Raw genomic sequence first — 23,990 nt, 5'->3', positions numbered from 1 at the left:
TCCCTGCATGGGTTCTTGAAAGTTATAATAAGTAATATTCTCCTCACCCTTTCCTTTCTTGGTTAATGTTATCAAAAGAGTTGGTCACAAATAGGAAGTATGAAGGTAGGATAAAGGTAGAGAGTAGGAATAATGACAACCCTGCAAACCTGTTCACAGAACACCAGCAAAAGAAGGGACAAAGACCCAGTATAGGTCACCTTCAACTTCTATCACAAAGGCAGTAGTAGGTAAAGCCAACTCTCCTGACTGTAAAGAAGGCTATGCCTCTCATCTGATTAGGGCCACTTCAGTGGACTAGGGCCCTCAGCACAAAAGGGCAGAAGATACTTCTGGCCTATTTACTGTATACCAACCACGTGGAAAGTGAAAAGGACAGATAACTAATCATGAATTACAAACTCAATCCTATCAGGAAAAAAATAAATTAGAAGTGCTCATCTAGAACCTTCTTTACCTAAAGTTGTTATAGCTGCCACAACTTAGCCAGAAGCAATTCCCCCAGTTCAGACCAAATTAACCAATCTCCTTTCTTTCCCAGGATACTGGAGACTCACTGCATTTCCCTGACCAAACTGTCTAGTACACCTGCCCAAGTCAATATGATCTAGCTATGTAAATCTTAAACAAGAGCAAAAATACTGGGACCAAAGACCCTTTTCCCCCATCATTCAGCTCCCTGTACAGTATTCAAGTCCCTGTGCCAGTGAAGGAAGTATAAGTCAGAGCCTAAAAATTGGATCTTATTCAGGAACTTGATACAGGGCACAAACAGAACAGAATCCAGGGACGTCCATTCCATCTTCTCTCTTAAGACTCTAAGAAGTGGCTGGCTCTGTATTATTCTAGGGCATGACTTGCCTCAAAGGAAGAAGTAACAAAAGCATATTTTAGTCAATGTTAGAACTACTGATTAAGGGCTGGGAAGGTGGCTCAGTGGTAGAGCGCTTGCCTTGCATGCATGAGGCCCTGGGTTCAATTCCTCAGCATCACATAAGCAAAAAGAAAAAAGCCAGAATGGCGCTGTGGCTCAAGTGGTAGAGCGCTAGCTGAAGAGCTGAGGGACAGTGCCCAGGCCCAGAGTTCAGGCCCCACGACCGGACCCAAAAAAAAAAAAAAAAAAAAAAAAAACTACTGATTAATATTGCCTGTGTGAAGAATATGCTACATTAAAGGTAGCAAATCCGTGGCACAGGGAGAACTTAAGCAGAGACATGGAAATGACTTACAGCAATCAGGATAGAGAAGGCATGTCATGTGACAGTGAAATTGGTTTGGTAGCTAATCAGGCACCTTCTGACTCTTGATTCTTGTTTTCATTTTCTGGATAATTGGTTTGTCTAAACCATCACAGTATATACACACACAGCAGAAGTGTGGGTCACCTTGTGCACCTTCTGTCTTCCGTGAAGAAAATTTGTGGGGCAGATCACCCTCACATTGTCATTGAAGAGCACAATTGCATCAATTTGGTAAATACACTGCAAACACTGTAGCAAGAGGATTTTACCAGGGACTTGGTGACATATTTGTTAATCTCTGAACAAACACATTATAGGAACCCTGAGTATACTGATAAGGAAAACAGTTGCCTTAACTATTTTGTAAAGGTAGATTTGAAGGTTATCCAAAAGAGACACAAATGTTAGGGGAAGTTATACTGAAGACACATGTAGAAGGCACAGCCCTGCACTTGGCCTACAAATGCTCTAAAAGTGAGGTTTTGGCTAGGGAGCCTGTGCAGCCACAAGCAGGGTATTTTCTACTCCTACTCTTTAAAGGCAGAAATAAAGGCCAGTCATCCCAAATGAGCATAGCTGAGGCTGAAGGCCTACTTTGCCTTTTCCCCAGCTACCTGCTGTCACCCCTGCAGCCCAGCCCACCTAAAAACCAGCATTTTCTGTGATACTCGCAAAACACTACCTGGTCTGATAAGCATCCTGTCCACTAGCTTCTACTCAGCTTGAGGTTGGAGCCAATAATCCAGATTTGTAGGAACTGTCCCACACTCCCTACAAAAAACCCTGTGCTAAGACAAGGTAGAAAAGACTTGAGAAGAACCTCTCAAGAGCTGCTTGAGGTCCTGACTCAAGATGAGGTCACTTTAGGGAGCTGTCCCAATGCTCCAGGCAAGAGCATTCCCCCCACTTCTCTTCCTAATGCTTCCTCAAGGCACCAACTCCACGTGTGTCTTGAGTCAAAGTCCGAGCAGCAAAGGAACTTGTCACAGAAGGCACTGAGTTGGGAGAAGCTGGGGTTAGCTAGCAGGGCAGCAGCCATATGGGCAGGTAGGCTTAAAAGTTCAGACTCAGCAGAGCCTCAGACAGTTGGTTAATGTCCCGACAGTATGGCTCCCGCTGTAGGATGAAATCCACTTTGTGATCCTGACCCAAAAACACCTCCAACAGCTGGCGCCGGAGCCGCTCTGTTTCCCGGGTCTTCCGAATGCCACCACTGCCTTTTTCCTCTTCCCTCTTTCCCTTTTCCTCTTCCCTCTCCTGCTGCTTATTACCATGTTCTGCAAAGCTCCTAGAAGGATGCTGAGCCTTAGAAGACTCCTGTTGCCTGGGAAAAAGGAGAACAAGAAGAGGTGATGAGCATCCTGGAGGGAAATTAACTTTCAGGGGTTGGAGGCATAGCTCAGTTGGTAGAGCACTAGCCAATGAGTGGAACTATCAGGTACAAGTTTAAGTCCTGGTCTCAGATGAAAGAAAGAAAAACAGAAATTAGCCTTCAATTGACTTCTCAGTCTGAAATTGGCTGCCTATTCCTAGTTCTCAGGAAGCAACAGTGAAGTTCCCTATTTTGACCACTGAGTGGCAGCATCCATCCACCTGGATGAGGAGAGCAGCCTTTGAAACCAGGAAGGTGAATTCTGACTATATAATGGACTTCTGTTTCCAAATTAATCACTTAATGGCTAGAAGAGGGTGTGCTGAGTACAACTGGCTATCAGTTCAAGCAATTCTCTGCCAAATAACTGCCAAACAGATTAGGAGAAACAAGAAACAGTTTCTCTCCCAATCAGGAAGATGTCAGAAAGCTCTGTGAAGGTTGTTTTGTGGTTTGTTTTGTTGTTGTTTTTGCCAGTCCTGGGGCTTGAACTCAGGGCCTGGGCTCTCTCCCTGAGCCTCTTTGTGCTCAAGGCTAGCACTCTTACCACTTGAGCCAAAGCACAGCTTTCAGCTTTTTCTGAGTATTTTATTGGAGATAAGATCTCATGGACTTTTCTGTCCAGCCTGGCTTTGAACTGTGAACCTCAATCTTCACCTCCTGAGTAGCTAGGATTACAGGTGTGAGCCACTAATGCCTGGCTTCTGTGAACATTTTTAAAGGCTCATCTAAGGTGACCCAAACTGAAATTCCTACCCAAGCCTCCCCGTTTAACAGAGAAAGGGACAAACTTTAGGGCTACCTGGCTGGCTTCTTTAGAAATTTGTCCAGGGTTGGGCCATTTCGCCCCAGTGGGTCATCAGGGACTATGAAGCGGTTCTTCACAAAAGTGAAGGGCAGCAGTCTAGACAAAGAAAGGGAAATATTGTCACAAAGGTGCCCCCAAACACCTCCCAGACGGCTGGGACCAACACCACCAGAAACCACTGGCTATCATCCTTTGAGGTATCTTCAAGCCCCTTCCCAGAGTTCTCACCCAGTAGCCAGAGAAGAGCTGCTTTTAGAGAAAAGGCCTGAGTCCGTGCCCTATTCTCAAGCGAGAGCTCCCTCACCGCTCTCTGATGATTGCCATCCACTTGTCAGACTCTTCAGCCAGGTCCCGAAACTGGTCATTGGAGACAATGATCCCATTGGTCTCTTCAGCCAGCTTCACCATGAACCTGTCAGAAATCAAGAAAAACATAAGGGATGTTGGCCACGTTTGGAGATGTGTTTGTCATAGATGTCAGAAAGCCAGGGTGGATGATGATACTGGCATCCAATTGATAGATCTAGATACGGGGCTGTGTACCCTATATTATGCAGAGCATCCCCCTCAATGAAGAATTGTCTCACCCATAATATCCATAATCCCAAGTTAAGAAGGCCTGCTGCAGTAAGATAATCACACTTTCAGGACTGAGTACAGCACTAAACTTGAGAAGAGCCAGCCATGCATCAGTGCTGTAGTGCTCAGATGAATTAACACATCAGTCATTTTAAAAATGCATTAGCAAGATAAGCCATGGTTTAATGATTTCACATTGTATCTATCAAATTATAACACACCTCTAAATACATGCAATTAAAGTAACAGTAAATTATAAATTACCAAAACATTCTGTAGATTTCCTTTAAAAATCAAGGCACTCATTTGGGTATTTTCCAAGTCCCCAACACCGAAGAGGGCTATCAACTCCTGTGACCCATTTCTGGTGATGGATATCTGACCCCCTCACCTTTCCTAGACCCAATGACAGGTGACAGCTAGACACAGATGTCATGGGTTAGAAAACAAAGATAAATCCAACATGGTATCCCAATAGTATCACTTCCACAGTTAAAATCTGGTTATCATCGTCTTCTACTGTATACCTCATCAATCACTCACAAATCAAACATGCTTTTCTCCTGAAAAGACTTCCACACTGCCCTCCAGTTCCACTATTACCATTTGAGTGGCTCGGCTATTACAAATGAAATGTACACAGCATCCTAAACAATTCAACTGCCTCTTAATTTTTACCACCCTCTAGTTACCTCCTCTCCCCCACAAAACCTATTGCCCTACCCAGAGCTCTTCTACACTTGTCCTTCATCTCCCAAGTCCAGCTAGGGGCCTCTAAAATCAAGCTATGTGCCACCCTTACAGCCTTCTCTCTCCTGGTGTTCCCTAGTGTACTCCAGCCAAAATTGACCAGATTATACCTTGCTCTCAAGTCACTGCTGTCTGACTTCCCTGTTTCTCAGTCTATTCCCTGTATCTGGAAAGTGCTTCCCAAACCTGGCTAGTAAGCAATGATGCCGGCCCCCATTTCAGTAATCCTGATTCTACAGGGTAGTAATGATTAAACTGGTGGGAGGGGTCAACAGATTTACAATACAAGAGATCTAGCCTATCTATCCTTCTTAACCAACAAAAAAGTCAGAAACCTCTCCTCCTACAAAATTCCAGTAGAAGAAGGCTCCTTTTCCTCAGAGTTCCTTTAGTGTTTGACTTTATATTTTCTTTTGGCTCTTTGACATCAAGAATCAGGTCTTGAAGCTGGGTGTCAGAGGTACACACCTGTAATCCTAGCTACTCCAGAGGCTGAGATCTGAAGATGGAGGTTCAAAGCCAGCTTGGGCAGGAAAATTCCATGAGACTCTTATCTCCAATTAACCACAACAAAAGCTGGAAGTGGAGGTGTAACTCAAGTGAAAGAGTGTCAGCTTGGAGTAAAAATGCTGAAGGGACAGTGCTCAAGCCCTGAGTTCAAGCCCCAGTACCCAAACCAAAAAAATCAGGTCTTCTCAGCTTTCCTTCTGAAAACCATGTATGAAGTGAGTATTCTCAATATTTGAGGATCAGTGACAATATTTGAGGGGACTCAGAACCAGGATTAGCTGTGAGAGATGTTGGGTTCTCTCTGGGAAATAAATGGCCAAGATAACTCCAGTATGCACAGTATACAAAAGGGAACTTTACAATTACTGTATTTTGATATGTTAATCAGTGTTTATTCAGTAGACTACAAGGGTACCATAGGTTAAAGAAGAAATAAAGGTGAATCTACTCAGTCAATGCTTATAGCTGTTAGGCTAGTTTACGTTACTTGTTACACAGACACATATTTTAAATTCATTAAAACTGACTCAGCCTACAGATTCAATTCTATTTTAATACTAATGTGAAAATAAAACCAGCCAGGCACTGATGGCCCACACTTGTTACCCTAGCTGCTCAGGAGGCTGAAATATCGGGATTACTCTGGAGGCTAAAATCTGAGGATCAAGGTTTGAAGCTAGCCTAGGCAAGATAGTCCATGTGACTCTTATCTTGAACTAAACACCAAAAAAGCCAGAAGTAGGCTAGGTCCCAAGTGGTAGAGTGCTAGCCTTAAGCACAAAAGCTCAGGAGCCGTGCCCAGGCCCTGAGTTCAAGCCCCAAGGCTAAGAGACAAAAGATGAAGATTTGAAGACCACTCCATCTAAAATAAACTGTAAAATTTAGGCATAAAAAACAGCAGTAGGGGGCTGGGAATGTGGCTTAGTGGTAGAGTGCTTGCCTTGCATGCATGAACCCCTAGGTTTGATTACTCAGTACCACATAACACAGAAAAAGCCTAAAGTGGAGCTATGGTTCAAGTGGTAAAGTGCTAGCCTTGAGCAAAAGAAGCTCAGGGGCTGTGCCCAAGCCCTGAGTTCAAACCCCAGGACTAGCAAAAAAAAAAAAAAAAAGCAGGAGAAAGTAAACAGCCTTTCAGTAGAATACCATTTACTTGTAAAAAAAAAAAAAAAAAAACTAAGGCATTTGACAAGACAACATATAACCATTAGTTTGGAATGTATTTTCTTTTTTTTGGGGGGGGGGGGAGGGAGGCAGGTCTAGGGCTTGAACTCAGGGACTTGCACTTATTAGACAGGCACTCTAGTTACTGCTGACCCATACTTCTAGCCCTTTCTTACATTATTTTTGTTTGAGGGTTTTTTTAAACTGTTTTTTGTTTGTCTTTTCCTTTTTAGTACTGGGGAGTAAACCCAGGACATTTCGCTTGCTAGGCAAGCTGAGCTACTAGGCCACTGAGCTATATCCCAGCCCTTTCACACTATTTTTGAGGTAAGGTCTCATTTTCTGTCCAGGCTTATACCTAGACTGTAATCTACCTATTTTATGCTTCCAGTGTAACTAGGATGACAGACCTGTGCTTTTCCCATTGTAGCTGGGATGACAGACCTGTGCTACCATGCCCAGATTCATTCACTGAGACAGTCTTGAAGAATCTTCTGTGCCAGGCTAGCCTGGAATTAAAATCTTCCCAATCTTAGACTCCCATGGAAGTGAGATGACAGGCATGCCCAGCTATTGGTTAAGAAGGGGTTTTAAAAGGTCTATGCTGAGACTGGTCTTGAACTAAGATCCTTCCAATCTAAGCCTCCAAAATAGCTAAGGATAACAGGCATGAACTACCCACGCCCCGCTGGAAACTGGTATTTTTAAATTGAATAATGTTCTAAGGAATAAAGAAGTTGTAGTGGCAAAGTCTGAAACTGGCTAATTCACTTTAAAAATCTGCACATTTAGCCGGGCACTGGTGGCTCACGCCTGTAATCCTAGCTACTCAGGAGGCTGAGATCTGAGGATCCTGGTTCAAAGCCAGCCCGGGCAGGAGAGACTGTGAGACTCCTATCCCGGAGAGACTGTGAGACTCCTATCTCCAATAACCCTCCCCCTCCCACCCCCACCCCCCACCCCCACCACCCCCCCATCCCCCCCACCACCCCCACACCCCACCCCCACCCCACCCCCCCCACCCCCCCCCCCCCGCCCAGAAAACCGGAAGTGGCGCTGTAGCTCAAGTGGTAGAGCGCTCGCCTTGAGCTGAAGAGCTGAGGGACAGCGCCCAGGCCCAGAGGCCCAGAGTTCAAGCCCCACAACCGACAAAAAAAAAAAAAATCTGCACATTTCCCATGCCATGCAGGCACATGCATGTTTGGCCTGTATTTTCTATTTAACCTAGCTGGCAGCTTTAGGATCTATTTTTCCTTTGTGAAGGTTTACCCATTCTTACTCTGGATCTCCGCATCTATAACATATAGTATTTTACACATCACTAAGTTATGTCCATGCAACACGTTCAGAAAGAAAATCACTGGACTCTTGAGGGAGGTAAGATCATATGTTATCGTCCTTGGAAATACACAAGAAAGGTAAACAGTGGGGAAGGATCCAGCGACAAAGAGATCGACTCATGTAAAGATGAGCCAACAAGAAAAAGCCAATGAATAGCAAAATGTGGGGCACAAATTCAGATCTTCCAGTTTTTTTGTGCGTGCATGTGTTTTGTGTGTGTATGCACATGTGGGTGCACGCACACATGCACACACATGAGTATGCTTATACTGGGGCTTATACTGGGTCTCATGCTCTCACTTGGCTTTTTCATTCAAGGCTGTCATTCTGCCACTTGAGCCACACCTCAACGTTCAGCTTTTTTGCTGGTTATTGAAGGTAAGGGTCTCATGGACTTTCCTGCTCAGGCTGGCTTCAAACCGTGATCCTCCAATCTCAGCCTCCTGAGTACCTAAGATTACAGGTGTGAGCCACAAGCACCTGGCTCAGATCCTCTAACCTAAGTCCATCGTCAAGCTCTCTACTATTCAAAGTTTTGTATAGTCCTGTTACTTGTGGATATTGCTTCTTCATTTTACTTATTGGGAGTATCTACCCTAGTTTTCCCAGAATGTTTTCCCAGATTTCTCTACATTTGGAAACTAAACCAGGATATTTTTTTTTTCACTTTTGTCAGTCATAGGGCTTGAACTCTGGGCCTGGGCACTGTCCTTCAGCTTTTTAGCTCAAGGCAAGCGCTTTACCACTTGAGCCACAGCACCACTTCTGGTTTTCTGGTAGTTAATTGGAGATAAGAGTCTCATGGACTTTCCTACCCAGGCAGGCTTTGAACAACAATCCTTAGATCTCAGCCTCCTGAGTAGCTAGGATTACAGGCGTGAGCCACCAGCACCCGGCTAAACTAGTATTTTCTAGACAGCAAGGCACTGGATGAAAAATAAATGATGACTGCGCAAGCATGTTTTTTCTGTATTCCATCTGGAGATTAACTGTCTACTACTGAGGCTTAAAGAGCAATCAGGAACATCTCTTTCTCCTTCAACTTCGCTGTGGGCTCCTTAAATATGAAACCTGGGGGCCAGGCACACAGCAAGTACCTGTCATCATAGGAGGAGATCCTCTTGCCATCCACAACTCGGGAGGGGGTAAGGGACAGCAGGCTGAGGGAGTACAGCTCCTGCAGGAGGTGACTCTCTAGAGAAAAAAGAAAAATACAAAAGGGTTCTCCTCCAAGTGGAAATAGGGCCTATCCCAGATCCAGATGACCAGACCCAACTCACCTCTGACCTTAGAATCCTTACTGAAGCGCCACTGAGGCACAAAGACCGTTATATCTCGGTGCCCACGGTCCCAGAAGTGTTGCACAGCAAGGGCGATGCCCCGACTGGAGAAATACTGCTGGCGGCCATGCCTGAAGTGGGGGTTCTGCACTCAACACCCAGAGGAGGGGTCAGACCCCTCAGCCCATGTCCCCCAAGGCAGACAAATATATAGATGTACCATCCTCCCTCCCCAGGACTCTGCACCCCCTATACACCAGCTACTTACTCCATGGCCACATTGCTGCCATCGATGACAATATGGCGGAGGTCTGGGTTGCCAGGCACGTTGGCAAGGGTCAGGGTAAAAGGATCCTGTAGAGCCTCCTCAAAACGCTGAGTGCCAGTCACCAAGTTGCCCCCACGTGTGCCTCGTTTCCAAGGAGACCCTCCTCGACTTCGAGCCACAGCCTGCTGCTTGTCTCCCCTGTTTCTCCGATCTCTTCCTCGGTCTCCACTGGGCAATTGGGGTTCAGGCGCAGGTGGGATGCTAGGCACTCTTGGAGAGGAGACTTCCCCATTATGGAGGTGATGGAGGAAAGAGGGTGGAGCTGCCCTCTGCCAGGAGCCACCCTGGACACTCATCCCTCCTCTTTCCTGAGGTGCTCTGTCCTTTCCCAGGACTTTTCCTTGCAGGAACCCTACCTCCTCTGCTCCTCCACCTGTTGACTGTGGCCTGACAGCTTCTGATTTCTCCCAGGCCTCTTCCCCAGCGACATCCTTCCATCCCGAATCCACCCCTCTAGAGACATCCTGTTTCCCACCCTCCTTCACGGTGTGACTCTTAACTCTTGCTCCCCTAGATTCTTCCTGCCCCACAGCCACAGCAGTGTCCAGAGACCTCCCACCTTCATTCTGGAGCCCTTTGACTCCTTGGTTCTGAACATCCCACAGGCCTGTGGTCCTCCCTTCCCAAGAGGGGAGTGCTTGTGGCCCCTGCCCCCTGGATGCCTCCTGCACCAGACTCAGCAGTTCCATTTGTACAGCCAGAGGCAGCTGCAGGAGAGCCTCGCTATGGACATCTTCCTGGCACCGCAGCAGAGCAGAGAAATCTCTCAACACACCCCCAGCACGGGAGGAGGCTTCTGGGTGTGGCTGTGGCTCAAAGTCCCAGCTCAGCTTCCCCACCAGGGCTTCCACCAGGCTCTGAGCCATGACAAAGGCTTCCATTAAGCCACTGATCCTCAGTGAGCCTGGTGCCCCTGGCACTAGGTGGGCTGAGGTGCGCCAAACCAAGCAGTCAAGGAAGAAGCCCTGGGCTCCCAGGAAGATACAGTGCAGTTTGGGTGGGTAGTGGATTTCACTCTGTAGTTCTGGGCTGCAAAGACCCTTCAGGTAATCCTGGAGGGAAAGATCAGAAAAGGAAAATGCTGGAAACTACCTTCTTCATGCTCTCCTAGACTCAGAGGTGCCTGGAATATACTCATGTCTACTGCTATAACTCACATCTTGGAGATGAGGAAACAAAATTCAAATCACAAGGCTGACAGGAAGGGAAGTAATGTGGCCCAGCTCCCACCCCACCCCCCAGTAAATTCCTGGGTGGAGCCCAGTTGCTCAGCTGGATTAACTCCACTCCCTCCTAGAAGAGCAAAGATTGATTCCTCCCAGAGTCCAGGCACAGCCAGGGTGGTGACACAGAAGTGAAACCAAAACTCTACACAGGGAAAACAGGGAAGTCTCCAAGGGCTCAGGGACAGCTTATCAGTAAAGCAACCAACCAGAGATCCTCCCGGTCCCCACCTCGGGCTGCTTCCAGGAATACCAGAGAGGAGGATCACCTTGGCTCTGCTGACATTCTCCTGGGGGCCCTCAAGCTGCAGCCAGATGTGAGGGTTTTCCGGACAGTCCTTGGGGAGGATGCTCATTCTCACACTGAAAATGCGTTCCAAGTAGGCCTGCTGCTCCCGAACCTTCTCCTCTGCCTCAGCAGACACCGCAAAGCGGTCTGGAGTCAGGGAGGCAGCCCCCCAAGAAAGCATGGCTTCTTTCTGCTGTCCTAAGGAGAAAGAAGGTAGCTCTGGTTCTCACCTTTTCCACAACCCAAATCCTAGCCTGCAGGCCTACACATCTCATAAACAGCCGCAAAACACTACGAATCTACCCCGGGGGCAGGGAGGGTGTGGTATTACAAAACACCACAGGACTACGTCCCCAAACGGCCCACCTAATCCTAGCTAGTCGGAGGCTGTAATCTGAGGATCACAATAGAAAGACAGCTCTCACAGGAAAGCCAAAAAAAACTGTCTTCAATGAACTATTCCCAAAACCCCGGAAGTGAAGCTGTGCCTCAAATGGTAGCTAGCCCTAAGAAAAAGGGCCCAAGGATAGTGCCCTGTTAGTATTAAACTCACCTTTGGTCCCCTCCTATTCCTGGAGTTCCTGCCTAACAGCTGGCCCCTCCCTCTCCGGCCCAGACCCACCAGAACTCCCAGCTACCTCACTTCCTACCCCTCAGACCCCCTGCTACCTGGATGGGGGCAGAGGCCATGTGCTCCCTCTTGGGGGAAATGTGGCTCCTCTAATAAACCTTATAATCTTTCTCCTGTGCCTGTCTGCCTCTGCGTGGTCCCCTGGGATGGATGTGTGGGATCCTCTTTCACGCCCAGACCCTGAGTTCCAGCCCCAGTACTAGCGCACACAGAGCAAAAAGAAAACAGTGGTAAAACAAGAAACTAAAGGCACTAGCTTTGAGCACAAAAATCGCGCGCGCGCACACACACACACACACACACACCACGGGCCCCACACACACACACACACACACACCACGGGCCACACACACACACACACACACACCACGGGCCAGTGTCCCCAGTGTCCAAACACACGGGTAAGTGGAATGAACAACGGCTTTAGGACAATGGAGACCACAGCCCTGAGCAGAGAAGGGGTGGGGCTCCAGCCTTTGGAGAGCAAAAGGAGTGGACGGAACGACACTGGTCCGAGTCCTCAAATCCAAGGTCGTCAAAGAGAGATCCTGGCCAGGCGCCGGAACTGGGCAGTCCTCAGGCCCCCAATCTTTTTCCCGCCTCTAGCCACTCCCACCTTCCCCCTTTTCCTTCCCCCCCCCTCCCTCCCTCACCCCTTCCTCCTTCCCCTCCCCCAGCGGCCAGCCACCGGGCCGCGAGGTCCGGCCCCGCGCTCCACCCCGGCCCGCCCACCTCCCCTGCAGGGCCCCCGCTGCCCACCGCGGCCCGAGCCCCGCCTACCCTACGGGGCCGCCAGCTCCGGCCACCGTCCAGACGGCGCCTCTGGGTACCCTCGGGCCCCCCACTTCACCCGCACCCCTGGCCCAGGGGACAAGAGCAGGGGGCCCGAATCGGGGCGGGCCTTGCCGGGTTCTTCACCCCACCAGGACTGCTCCACTCAACTGGATCGGTGTTTTCAGTCACTTCCTGGCCTGGGGCGGAGTCAGCCCTGCTCCGCCCCGGCCGGGGTGGCCCCACGGTCCCGCCTCGCCGCCCACCGCGCGCTCCCTCCCCTGCAGTCGCCCCAGCAACCCGAGCCCCAGACACGGCCCCCGGCCCCCCGGCCTCCCCGCCAGCTCCTCCGCGCCACGCCGCGTGTGTCCCGGCACGCTTTTGCAGGTGTTTCCCAGGGGTGAGGGGGAGGAACCACTTGTCCAAGTTCCAAAGAGATAAGGCGACAGCTCAGAGGTCACAAGACAGGCCCCAGCACTTGCCACCAAAACAACCGTGAGGGTGACTGGGACGTCCCCCCAACAAGTGGAAAGGCTTTTCCAGAAGGGCAGTTTGGATTTTGAGGGATTTTGTGTTTAAGCCTCTGAAATTCGTTAAAATTGATCAAAATAGGTTGTACTCACAAACTGACCTTTTAAATGCAACTCCTCACACAACGATTTCAGGATAACAAGATAATCAAATTAAATAGATCCAAAGAATGACTATCGGAGTTAGAAACTTTCTCCTTTCCTCCTCTCCCTACCCCCTTCTTCCCTCTCCCCTTCCTCCTCCTCCTCCTCTTCATCTGTGTGACACACACACACACATACACACACACACGAGTTCCCCATCACCCTAGGTTGAGCCTCCCCTGCTCTCCCATCCAGGGGGCAGCCCCAGAGCCCTGGTAGTCACCCTCCAGACCTATCTTCATCTCTCCCTCCCAGAGCTCAACGGCTTGCTGTCACTTCATGCCCTGCCAAGGAGGAGGGAGCTACAGTGACAGCAGGAGTAAACCCAGTGAGGCAGTGCAGAGCTGTGGGACAGAGTATGGAGAGGGAGGTGCTGAGGCCAGGTGACAGTGAGAACCAGAGTGAGAATAGAGGCGCAAGCCTGAGACAGAGGACTAAAATTTAAAGGCAGCAGACAGGGCCAGAAGACAGGGACACTTGAGCGTGGCAGAGGCACTGGCCATGTTGGGAGAAAAGCACTCATGGCTATCAACCCCCCTACACCGCCTAGGGCTGCCCTTGGCCCTGGTGCTTGTGGCCCTGGGGACCGGATGGGCCCAAGAGGGATCAGAACCTGTCCTGTTGGAGGGTGAGTGCCTGGTGGTCTGTGAACCAGGCCGAGCTGCTGCAGGGGGACCCGGGGGAGCAGCCCTGGGAGAGGCACCCCCAGGTCGGGTTGCTTTTGCTGCAGTCCGAAGCCACCATCATGAGCCAGCAGGGGAGACCAGCAACAATGGCACCACTGGAGCCATCTACTTCGATCAGGTAATTCCCCAGCCCTGTCTAGGGGACCTGCAATGACCTACAATCAATGTCTAAGCCCACCTATCCTTAGACTAAGCGAACAACTCTACATCTTCCCTTCCCACCCTCCTTACCTTTCTCCATTTCTTTTGAATCAGGATGTTCCTGTTGACTCCTACTCACACCCCTTCCTTCCTTCCTTCCTTACTCACTCCAGCTCCACAGTATCAGGGACACAGGCGTCCCTGAGCCCCACTCAGTGGGATCTGCTTCCCCCTAGGTGCTGGTGAATGAGGGAGGAGGCTTTGATCGGACCTCCGGCTCCTTCGTGGCACCTGTTCGAGGAGTCTATAGTTTCCGGTTCCATGTGGTGAAGGTGTACAACCGCCAAACAGTTCAGGTAATCTGAGCCCTGGGCCCCATCCCTAGATCAGGAGGAAGGGAAGGGGACCTTGGATGCCACCAGCAAGGGAGAAAAGGTGCAGTACCACAGAGTGGAAGATTGTACAGTTCATTGCTGGTCATCCTGCAGCCCCTGCCAGGAGAGTCCACCAAGTCCCAGATCCCCAAGAGAACACCCTTGGGCAAGTGAGGGTCCTGAGCTGGGAGAGGTCATAGATATTAACTAGGCTTCCCTCTCCAGGTGAGCCTGATGTTGAACACATGGCCTGTCATCTCTGCTTTTGCCAATGACCCTGATGTGACCCGAGAGGCAGCTACAAGCTCTGTGCTGCTTCCCCTGGATCCTGGGGACCGGGTGTCCCTGCGCCTTCGTCGGGGAAATCTGCTGGGTGGCTGGAAGTATTCAAGTTTCTCTGGCTTCCTCATCTTCCCACTCTGAGGGTCCCATCCTCGGAAAGACAGAAATCCAGTTCCTCATCACTGCTCTCTGCCATCCTCTAACCCAGAAACAGCATCTTTGGAACAGGAGAGACTCCCTCAAGCTGTCTATACCCTCCTCCTCGCATGAGATTCTGTGCCAAACACCCAAGGTTAAGAATAGAGCAGGACTGTGGCATCTGCAGCCCTGGACCCCCTTCTCAGCATCCCCACCCCCCACAGCTGCCCTCCCAGCCTCATGCCACACCTCTTCCTGCCTGCCACCCAAGGCTCAGGGAAGGATTTGGTAGGAAGGAGACCTACACTACTGCTGTCTCTGTTCCCACTGTTTCTCCATCCCAGCCTCCCTCCTGCTCAGTGCTATTAGGGGACAGTTGGCCCAGGTAAGCTTAATAGTCTCCCACTGGTGCCCAGATGGACTGGCCTGAGTGCCTGAGTGTACCCTGCAGGTTTCTTCCTGTGAGGAATACCAGCATCGGTATCTCAGCCAAGCACCATACAGACTAGAAGGAGGCTCAGTTACAAGCAGGAGTGTGGGCAGGACCACAAAACAGTGTAGAGTCCCAGGCTGTTGGGACAGAAAGAAGGCACAGCTTAAACAAGATCCGCATTGTGTAGCTAGACTGGGATAGCCAGCAGTCAGGGATCTCTATGTGCCAGGTCCCAAGTGGACTCTGTCCCTTGCCTCATCCCACCCCCACTCCCACCCCCCAGACTTGGGTGTATTATGTTTGCTCTGGCCAACAAGATTGTTAAGCAGAGATACTCGATACAGCTAGAGATAGAGGTAGAAGGTATATATGGATCATCCTCTTGTTTGGCTATCACCTAGTGACCCCCACTTTTGAAGTCCAAGCTTCAGTCTCTCTATTGTGACTATCACCTTCTTTCTCCACCTCTCACTGTTACCTCTACTGTATTTTCTGCAGCCCTACTGCTTCTCTTTTTCTTCCTGAGTTGTGCTTATTCTTCATCCTAAATTGCCTATTTGCTGCAATTCTGTGATTTGTCCTTCCAACCACTTTGCTGCCTGTATCATAAACTGTCTTTTATCCTACAGTTCTAATGGTCCAGAATGGGTGAACCTATCACTGTAGCAACTAGAGAAGGGTGATAGATGAGACACTATAGCTTCACTAGAACAGAGATGTAGCATGTACAGGATACAAGCAAGTACGGTATTTTGTGAAGGGAATAAATGTAACACTGTGTTTTATAGTCAAATATAAAGGATTTAGTAATGCTTAAGTTAAAATGAAAAGAAAATGTGAATTTGTGATTGAAAATAATAGAGTGGAAGTATGACAGTGTAAATATGGTGATTTTCATGAGGCTCTGGATTTGATCCCTGGAACTGTAAAAAGGATTTTTTTTTCACTATTTGACAATACTTTGTGACCAAGAAGACTTAAACAAGGTAAGAGATTATTCTGCAAATAAAGAGTTCTGGGATGGATTTTCATTTTATGATAATCAAAATGCAATATCTACCATCTTTAGCATACCATCTTTTGACCCAAGATGGCTCCTTGGGCTCCAGTCATTGTATCAGCCTAGGAAGAAGGAAAGGCACACTCTTTTCAAAAAAAAAGCTTTCTGAAAGTTGTACCTACCATTGTGTGTGTGTGTGTGTGTGTGTGTGTGTGTGTGTATGCCAGTCCTGAGGCTTGAATTCAGGGCCTATGTGCTGTCCCTGAACTTTTTTGCCCAAAGATAGTGCTCTACCACTGAAGCCACAGCTCCACTTCTGGCTGTTTTTTGTTTGGTTGATTTGGTCTGGTTTTGTTTGGCATTTAATTGGAGATAAGAGTCTCATAGACTCTCTACTCAGGATGTTTTTGAACCACTATCCTCATATCTCAGCCCCAGTAGCTAGGATTACAGGCGTGAGCCACTGGTGCCCAGCCTGCACTCAACATTTCTGGTAACTTTCATTGCCTAGAATTTAGTCACATCTGGCTCCACCAAATCAGGAAGATAGGCTAAGAAATACACTTCATCCATGTCCAACTAAAATTCAAGACGAAGGGGACATTACATCTTAAGGAAGACAGTTTTTTGAAATGCAAATTGTTTATAATGACCAAAAATCACCTTATTAGTTTACTATTGCTGTGTAACAAATCACAGCAACCTCAAAGTCTTAAGACATTAACTTATTCTCTCATTTTCTATAGATCAGAACTTTTTTTTTTTTTTTTTTTTGTCACTCGTGGGGCTTGAACTCAGGGCCTGGGTGCTGTCCCTGAGTTCTTCAGCTCAAGACTAACATGCTACCACTTGAGCCACTTCTGGCTTTTTCTGTTTATGTGTTGCTGAGGAATCGAACCCAGGGCCTCATGCTTGCAAGGGAAGCACTCTACCACTGAGCCACCTTCCCAGACCTAGATCAGAACTCTTGAAAGGCATGATTAGGCCTCTGCTCAGGGTTTCACAAGGTCATAAGCAAAGTAAAAGCAGTATGACCTTCTTCTAGAGAGGAGGAATCCACTTCCAAACTCATTTAGAATTCAATTCCTGCTGGGCAGAAGTGGTTTATGCCTTGTAATCTTAGCTACTCTGGAGGCTGAGATCTAAGGATTTCAGTTCAAAGCTGGAGCAGGAATGTCCCTGAGAGTTTTATCTCCAATTAACCCCCCCCCCCCAACACACACACATACACAATAGCTTGAACTGGAGAGAAAAGATCTATATTAAATGCAAAGAAAATGTGTGGGCTTGAAAATGTACATAATGTACAAGATAAATATGAATTCAGGTTTTAATCATCTTAGAAAATAAATCAATTCTCAGGCTGTAATGAAAAATGTATTAACAATCCAAAACACCCAAAGGACTGGGATAGCATCCATTTTTATTTATTTGTTTGTTTGTTTATTTTTTGTCAGTCATAGGGCTTGAACTCTGGGCCTGGGTGCTGTCCCTCAGCTCTTCAGCTCAAAGCTAGTGCTCAACCACATGAGCCACAGCGCCACTTCTGATTTTCTGGTGGTTTAGTAGAGATGAGAGTCTCACAGACTTTCCTGCCCAGGCTGGCTTTGAACTACAATCCTCAGATCTCAGCCTCCTAAGTAGCTAGGATTACACGTGTGAAGCACCAGTGCCCATCAAACCACTTCCAGCTTTTAATGATCCTAAAAATAGAATCTGTCAACCTTCACTCTACTCTGCCCACAGCCTGGCAGCTGAGTACTACAGAAAAAAAGCTTGAAGTTGAAGGACCCACTGTGAATGTACACCCACAACCTCCAGCCACACCTGGTCCTCAATAGTGTAGGCAATCTCTGGTTTTCTTTTCAGTTTCTTTCTTCCTTGTCCTCCTTCCCAGAATCCAATGTCAGCCTTCTATGCTCTCCATCAACCTTTAGTCCCATCAAAATCACCCCCACTGTTAGCTACAGACAACCTCAAATTCAACTTCACTGAAAAACAGACACCAGCCAGGAACTAATAGCTGTAAATACCTGTCAACCTTGCTACTCAGGAGACTGAGATCTGATGGTCAAGGTTCAAAGTTAGTCCAGGCAGTAAAGTCCTGAGACTTTTATCTCCAAATAAGCACTAAAAAAGCTGGGCTCAGAGACAAATCCCTGACCCTGACTTCAAGCCCTCATATTGTACACACACACACACACACACACACACACACACACACACACACACACACACACACACACACACACACACACACACACACACACACACACACACACACACACACACACACACACACACACACACACACACCCTGACACCAGGAAGGATCCCTTCCCTCCACCAACCTACAAACTCACTTTCCTCATCTCTGCTTCTTCTTGTCAGGTTCGATGAAAGCTGAATTCTGCCTCCTGTCAAGGTAGCTATCTTCATCCACCAGTCATGAATTTTATTCCCTCCAGACATGTTCTTGCCTTCTACTGCCCTCTTTACTTCCAGTTAGGATTTAAGAGCTCAAGACTCTCAAATATATATAAGAAAAGAAGAGCAGTATAGAAAAAGCTATAGATAAAGGAATACAATTCAGCTATTTATACCCCGGCAGCTAGTTAGCATATCTCACCTCATATATTCTAATACAAACTCTATGCTCACCTGCTAATCATTGGTAAACTTTGGCCTCCACTGCTCCACCTAAGCTGACCTCAGCCAGTCACTCATAACTCTGCATGACTAATGTCCACACACCCCTCCTAGTCCTCTTGCTGCCAGGCTGTCCTTAACATTTAACCCTGTTGCCCACACCCTGCCCAGAGTACTCTGCCCCACTTTCCTGAGTGAGGATCCCCTGGGCTTTCCCTCCACCTCTCTGTTCATGCCCCAGCTTCTTTTGCAGAATCTCCCATCATGTCCTCTTGCTTTTTAGGCAGAGTCTTTCCATGTAGCTTAGCCTTGAACTCTCAAGCCTCCTGTTGCAGCCTCCATTGTGCTAGGATTACAGGTATATGCCACCACATCCAGCAAACCTTCATCTCTTACTCTCTCCCCCCACCCCACACTAGTCTTGGGGCTTGAACTCGGAGCCTGAACACCATCCACTGGCCTTTTGGGCTCAAGGCTGATACTCTGCTCCTCAACTCCACTTCTGCCTTTGTGGTATTAATGGGAGATAAGTCTCTTGGATTTTCCTATCTCTACTGGTTTCAAACTACAGTCCTCAGGTTTCAGCCTCCTAAGTTTGCTAGGATTACAGACATGAGCCACCAGCACCTAGCTAGTGTTCCTCTCTTAAATATTGGTTTCCTAGAATTTTTTTTAGTTCTAACATACTCTCAATATCAAGAGCACAAATGTCCATATGTGTATTGACAATTTCCCTATCTCTATCCTAACCCTTCTTAACCTTGTACTCACATTTGACATTTTAACATATAACATTTAACATTGCCTTTTACTGCCCTCTTTACTTCCAGTTAAGATTTAAGAGCTTAAGACTCTCAAATACACAAGAAAAGAAAAGAGGTATAGAAGAAGCTATAGATAAAGGGATACAGGTCAGCTATATATACCCCAGCAGTTAGTACATCTCACCTCATATATTTTAATACAAACCGAAAGACAAACAGCTAAAAACTAAACGTACAGACTTTTTCACTAAATCTCTCCTCTGTCCCTTGTTCTCTCTGTAAATGGAAGTTTCTTAATGTCTAAACCAGAAACCGGCCTTTCTCCTTGATGGGAAGTGACTTAACCTAAAACACTCACCTTTCCCCTGACAGCTGTATCTTAGACTGTCCTTGCTGATGACCTAGCTGAATGATCTCCCCTCCCCTCACCCCTGAACAAACAGTCTTGGAAGAGAGTCTGAGACCAAGGCCATGTCTGACGCTGATGCCCATGACAAACACAGATGCTGTTGAGACCTTGAAACTCCTGTCAGAATAACATTGCTCATCCACCCTGCCTCCAAATAACCATCTCAACTTCACTCTTTCTTCCTAGTACTTAAAAAACCCTAGTTGTAAGAGGGTGCACCATTTCCCCTTCAGCCAGGCTGAAGGAAACTTGGTCACCTTTCCCCAGCTTCCCTCCCAAATAAAGCCTATTGATCTACTGAGTTTGCTTTTTGCCTTTCCTTTATTCTGACACTCTCATTACTCAGTTTTCTTACCCTCCCAGTCACCCCTCTCTCATAATCCATGCCCAGTCCTTCACAGCTACTGGTTCTTTCACTGTTTTCTATCCACCCTGGCACAAAACACCTATATCTCAGCTAAATTCATTTATTCATTTAAATAATTCATTAAGTTACTTGTTTAGTCACTCATTATTCTGCCAATACTGGAGATTGAGCTCAAGACCTTGAACTCTTAGCTTTTTCACTCAAGGCTTGTGCTCTACCACTTGAGCCACACCTCCATTTTCAGCTCCTTGCTGGTTAATTGGAGAGAAGAGTCTTGAGAATGTTTTTCTGCACTGGACTATTGAGCAGTGTTTTAAAAGGATATGAGATGTTTCTTTTATTTGTTAGTGGCCTTGGATGTGTTACAATGTTTCTTTCTCCCAAGTTCACTTTTATCACTGAAGTACAAAAATTTAGTAAGTGGTTGCTAGGAAAGCTGTGTATAGCAAGCTTAAGTGGTTCCAATCTCACAAATGTTTGGGGGGTAGGGGTGGTTGAACTCAGGCTCTCATGCTTTCTCTTGGCTTTTTTTGCTCAAGGCTAGATTGTCCTCAGATCTCAGCCTCCAAAGTAGCTAAGATTACAGGTGTATGGCACTGACATTGCCTTTTATTTTTATAGAAGCTTCCCAACTGGCTACCTGGACTCCAGTTTCCCTGAGTTTCTTCAGATCCCTCCAGTTGCCCTACTGCTATGTCTAAATTAACTGTGATGTTTATCTTTTAAAGCTCAAGGTGGACTCTAAATGAAATCCCTATTGCCTAATGTAGGTGAGGAGGTCTTTCACAATCTAGTTAATGCAACTTCCACTAACTCTTTTTTTAACCATCTACAAACGATGTGAAGACCTAAGAAATAACACTACCTGGCAGAGAGAATGATACTCCTGGGAAAAGATACTATAGAATTTAAAATTTGAGTCAAAACAGCACCACATGGAAGTGGTGTTGTGGCTCAAGTGGTAGAGCACTTGCTTTGAGCTGAAGAGCTCAGGGACAGCACCCAGGCCCAGAATTCAAGCCCCACAACCACACACACACACACACACACAAACACACACACATACACACACACACACACACACACACACACACACACACACACACACACACACACACAAAGCCACAAGAGTCATTCATTCTTAGACCAGGAGAGATAAACAAGGATATGTCTTAGTTTCAGACTGATTATTACTATTACTATTATTTGGGGGGGGGAGGGTCCGGTCATGGGGCCTGAACTCTGGGCCTGGGCGCTGTCCCTTAGCTCTTCAGCTCAAGGCTAGCACTCTACCACGTTAGCCACAGCGCCACTTCTGGCTTTTTTTTTCTTTTTGCTTATGTGGTGCTGAGGAATCGAACCCAGGGCCTCAGGCATGCAAGGCAAGCACTCTACCACTGAGCCACCTTCCCAGCCCCTATTACTATTATTATTATTATGCAGTTGTACAAAGGAGTTGTCAGTCTACAACTGTCAGTTTTTTAATATAATGCCTCTTGACCTCTTGCCTCACTCATTTCAACATTTTCACCCATCCCTCCCAATCCACCCTTTTCTTTACTTTTCTTAATTTTGGATATACATTGAATTCTTGACTTCATTCTCCCCTAACATAATCCTCCCCATCATCACACTACTCAAAAAGTGGTGCGTGTGCATGTTGTGTGCACGTGCTGATCCTGGGGCTTGAACTCAAAGCCTTGGCACTGTCCTTGAGGTTTTTTATGCTCAAGACTAGCACTCTATGATTATATAGCCCACAACTCCACTGCTGGCTATGTAATGGTTAATTGCAGATAAGTGTCTCATGGACTTTCCTGCTACAGGTAGCTTCAAATCATGATCCTCAGATTTCAGCCTTTTGAGTAACTAGGATTACAGGTGTGAGCCACTGGCACCAGAATGAAATGGAAAAATCTTAGCTGAAACTATATAATGCAGTAACAAAAAGAGAAGCCAGAGTTAACAAAGTGAATACATTTGCATAAAGGCAGTGATCCAAGCTCCCATGGTGGTAGGTACATTTGACCTCAGTGAGTTTTCTTCTCTTGGTGCCACATTTTCTTCCACTAGAAAATGGAGGTCTAATTGTATCTGTCCCACAACATTAGAAATCACTCAGCAGAGGTATAATATACAGTATCAACTTGTAAATTGCTGTTACCATAAGAATTAACAAGCAAATTGTGCATGTATCCCAAGGACTCCTGAGCAGTGTTTTAAAAGGATAAGACATGGGGCTGGGAAGGTGGCTCAGTGGTAGAGCGTTTGCCTTGCATGCATGAGGCCCTGGGTTCGATTACTCAGCACCACATAAGCAAAAAAAAAAAAAAAGCCAGAAGTGGTGCTGTGGCTCAAGTGGTAGAGCTCTAGCCTTGAGCTGAAGAGCTGAGGGACAGCGCCCAGGCCCAGAGTTCAGACCCCACAACCGGAACCAAAAAAAAAAAAAAAGGATAGGAGATGATTTTTTTATTTACTAGTGGCCTTGGATGTGTTACAATGTTTCTTTCTCCCAAGTTTGTTCACTTGTATCTCTGAACTACAAAAACTTAGTAAATCCTTGCTAGGAAAGCTTGGTATGGCAGGCTTAAGTGGTTCTAATCTCACACACAAAAAAATTGGGGAGGGGGTTTGAACTCAGGATATCATGCTTTCAACGTGGCTATTTTGCTCAAGGCTAGAGCTCTACCACTTGAGCCACACCTCCACTTCCAGCTTTTTGATGTTTAATTGGAGATAAATCTCACAGACATTTTTGCCTGAGTTTCAAACCTTGGTCCTCAGATCTCAGCCTTCTGAGCAACTGGGATTACAGAATTGAACCACCAATGCCCAACTTGTTTATGTGAATTTTAACTTGGGAATGGAGTATTTTCCCAGTCATGGTACTATCTACATACTGGCTATTTTATCATTTCTCTGTTGGAGCTGGGAAAGCCTACCTGTTTCCCAACTATGAAGGAAAAGCTGAGGATGGGTATAAATGAGGGACTGGACTGTGGACAAACCTCCACATCTCCAAAAACAAAAGAAATCTCAAATCTCTGCTCAGAATTTTTTTTTCAACAGTGAAGGAAAAAAAACGCAGAAACCAAATTGAATAAAACTTGATTCCTTCTTAATCTATGATAGAAAATAAAGGGATTTTGCTAAGCTTTCCCAGTTCAGCCCTCCACTTCTGCATCTTTTATTCTCTGACCTGAACGAAGTGTGATGTATTGCTTTTGGTGAAGGGGTTCCAGGGAGGCCTTCTCCAAATGACATGTGAACTGAGATCCATTGGCTCTGACATCTGTCTCCCTTATCGTTTTGAACTGCATGTGTTTGTTCAGTTGTCATGTGTGTACAAGTGTGTGTGCCTGTGCCGGTACTAGAGCTTGAACTCAGGGTCTGGGCATTGTCCCCTAGCCTTTCCACTCAAAACTGGTGCTTTGCCACTTGAGCCACACATCCACTTCCAACTTCTTGCTAACTAATCAGAGACAAGAATCTCACTGACTTGCTTGCCCAGGTAGGCTTTGAACCTAAATCCTCAGATCTCAGCCTCCTGAGCAGCAAAGATTAGAAATGTGAGCTGCTGGTGACCAGCTAGTTCTTCAGTTGTTGTTCTCCCTCACTTGACTATGGGCTCCAGTGGGGCAGAGATTATGTCAGTCACATTATCTGTTATCTGCTCCACACCTAGAGCCCAGAACACAGTAGGTACCTTATAAATAACAAGTAAATGAATGATAGTGACACAGGAGGCAGAGTTCTCAGGAAGGGAATTTCCCTCCTGCCACCTAT

At 47.0% G+C, this 23,990-nt stretch overlaps 2 protein-coding genes across 4 annotated transcripts; one reads left to right on the top strand and one right to left on the bottom strand.

The window, feature by feature from the left end:
- Positions 1-20: 20 nt before the first annotated feature.
- Positions 21-18,556, bottom strand: Khnyn (KH and NYN domain containing). 3 transcript variants are annotated; one of them, XM_070026012.1, is made up of 8 exons: positions 18,379-18,556; positions 10,866-11,083; positions 9,314-10,425; positions 9,046-9,176; positions 8,863-8,959; positions 3,726-3,833; positions 3,416-3,517; positions 21-2,565 (listed from the first exon to the last, which is right to left on the bottom strand). In XM_070026012.1, exons 1-8 carry the CDS (start codon positions 18,485-18,487, stop codon positions 2,295-2,297), a joined length of 2,148 nt encoding a protein of 715 aa, XP_069882113.1. In that variant the 5' UTR covers positions 18,488-18,556; the 3' UTR covers positions 21-2,294. The 3 variants fall into 3 exon arrangements, with proteins under 3 accessions (XP_069882113.1, XP_069882130.1, XP_069882123.1); XM_070026029.1 differs by lacking the exon at positions 18,379-18,556 and adding an exon at positions 12,459-12,479; XM_070026022.1 differs by lacking the exon at positions 18,379-18,556 and adding an exon at positions 12,297-12,469.
- Positions 12,655-16,090, top strand: Cbln3 (cerebellin 3 precursor). Its single transcript, XM_070042864.1, has 3 exons — positions 12,655-13,765; positions 14,025-14,144; positions 14,388-16,090. The coding sequence occupies exons 1-3, from the start codon at positions 13,463-13,465 to the stop codon at positions 14,583-14,585; spliced, it is 621 nt and encodes a 206-aa protein (XP_069898965.1). The 5' UTR covers positions 12,655-13,462; the 3' UTR covers positions 14,586-16,090.
- Positions 18,557-23,990: the final 5,434 nt, after the last annotated feature.

This window comes from Dipodomys merriami, unplaced genomic scaffold, assembly GCF_024711535.1.
Source record: "Dipodomys merriami isolate MVZ:Mamm:240054 unplaced genomic scaffold, mDipMer1.0.p SCAF_1, whole genome shotgun sequence".
Classification (NCBI taxonomy): Eukaryota; Metazoa; Chordata; class Mammalia; order Rodentia; family Heteromyidae; genus Dipodomys; species Dipodomys merriami.
Note: the sequence above shows the minus strand (reverse complement) of the source record. Positions and strands in the feature narration are given on the sequence as shown.

What these genes read in the sequence shown, in the direction of transcription:
- Khnyn (XM_070026012.1), bottom strand. Translation starts at nt 18,487, where the DNA reads ATGTCTGGAGGGAATAAAATTCATGACTGGTGGATGAAGATAGCTACC. An exon ending in GGCAGCAATGTGGCCATGGA is followed by an intron (nt 9,177 to 9,313) that starts GTAAGTAGCTGG and finishes CCCCCACTTCAG; the next exon opens with GCATGGCCGCCAGCAGTATT. An exon ending in ATGGCAATCATCAGAGAGCG is followed by an intron (nt 3,518 to 3,725) that starts GTGAGGGAGCTC and finishes TTCTTTGTCTAG; the next exon opens with ACTGCTGCCCTTCACTTTTG.
- Cbln3 (XM_070042864.1), top strand. Translation starts at nt 13,463, where the DNA reads ATGTTGGGAGAAAAGCACTCATGGCTATCAACCCCCCTACACCGCCTA. An exon ending in GAGCCATCTACTTCGATCAG is followed by an intron (nt 13,766 to 14,024) that starts GTAATTCCCCAG and finishes GCTTCCCCCTAG; the next exon opens with GTGCTGGTGAATGAGGGAGG. An exon ending in ACAACCGCCAAACAGTTCAG is followed by an intron (nt 14,145 to 14,387) that starts GTAATCTGAGCC and finishes TTCCCTCTCCAG; the next exon opens with GTGAGCCTGATGTTGAACAC.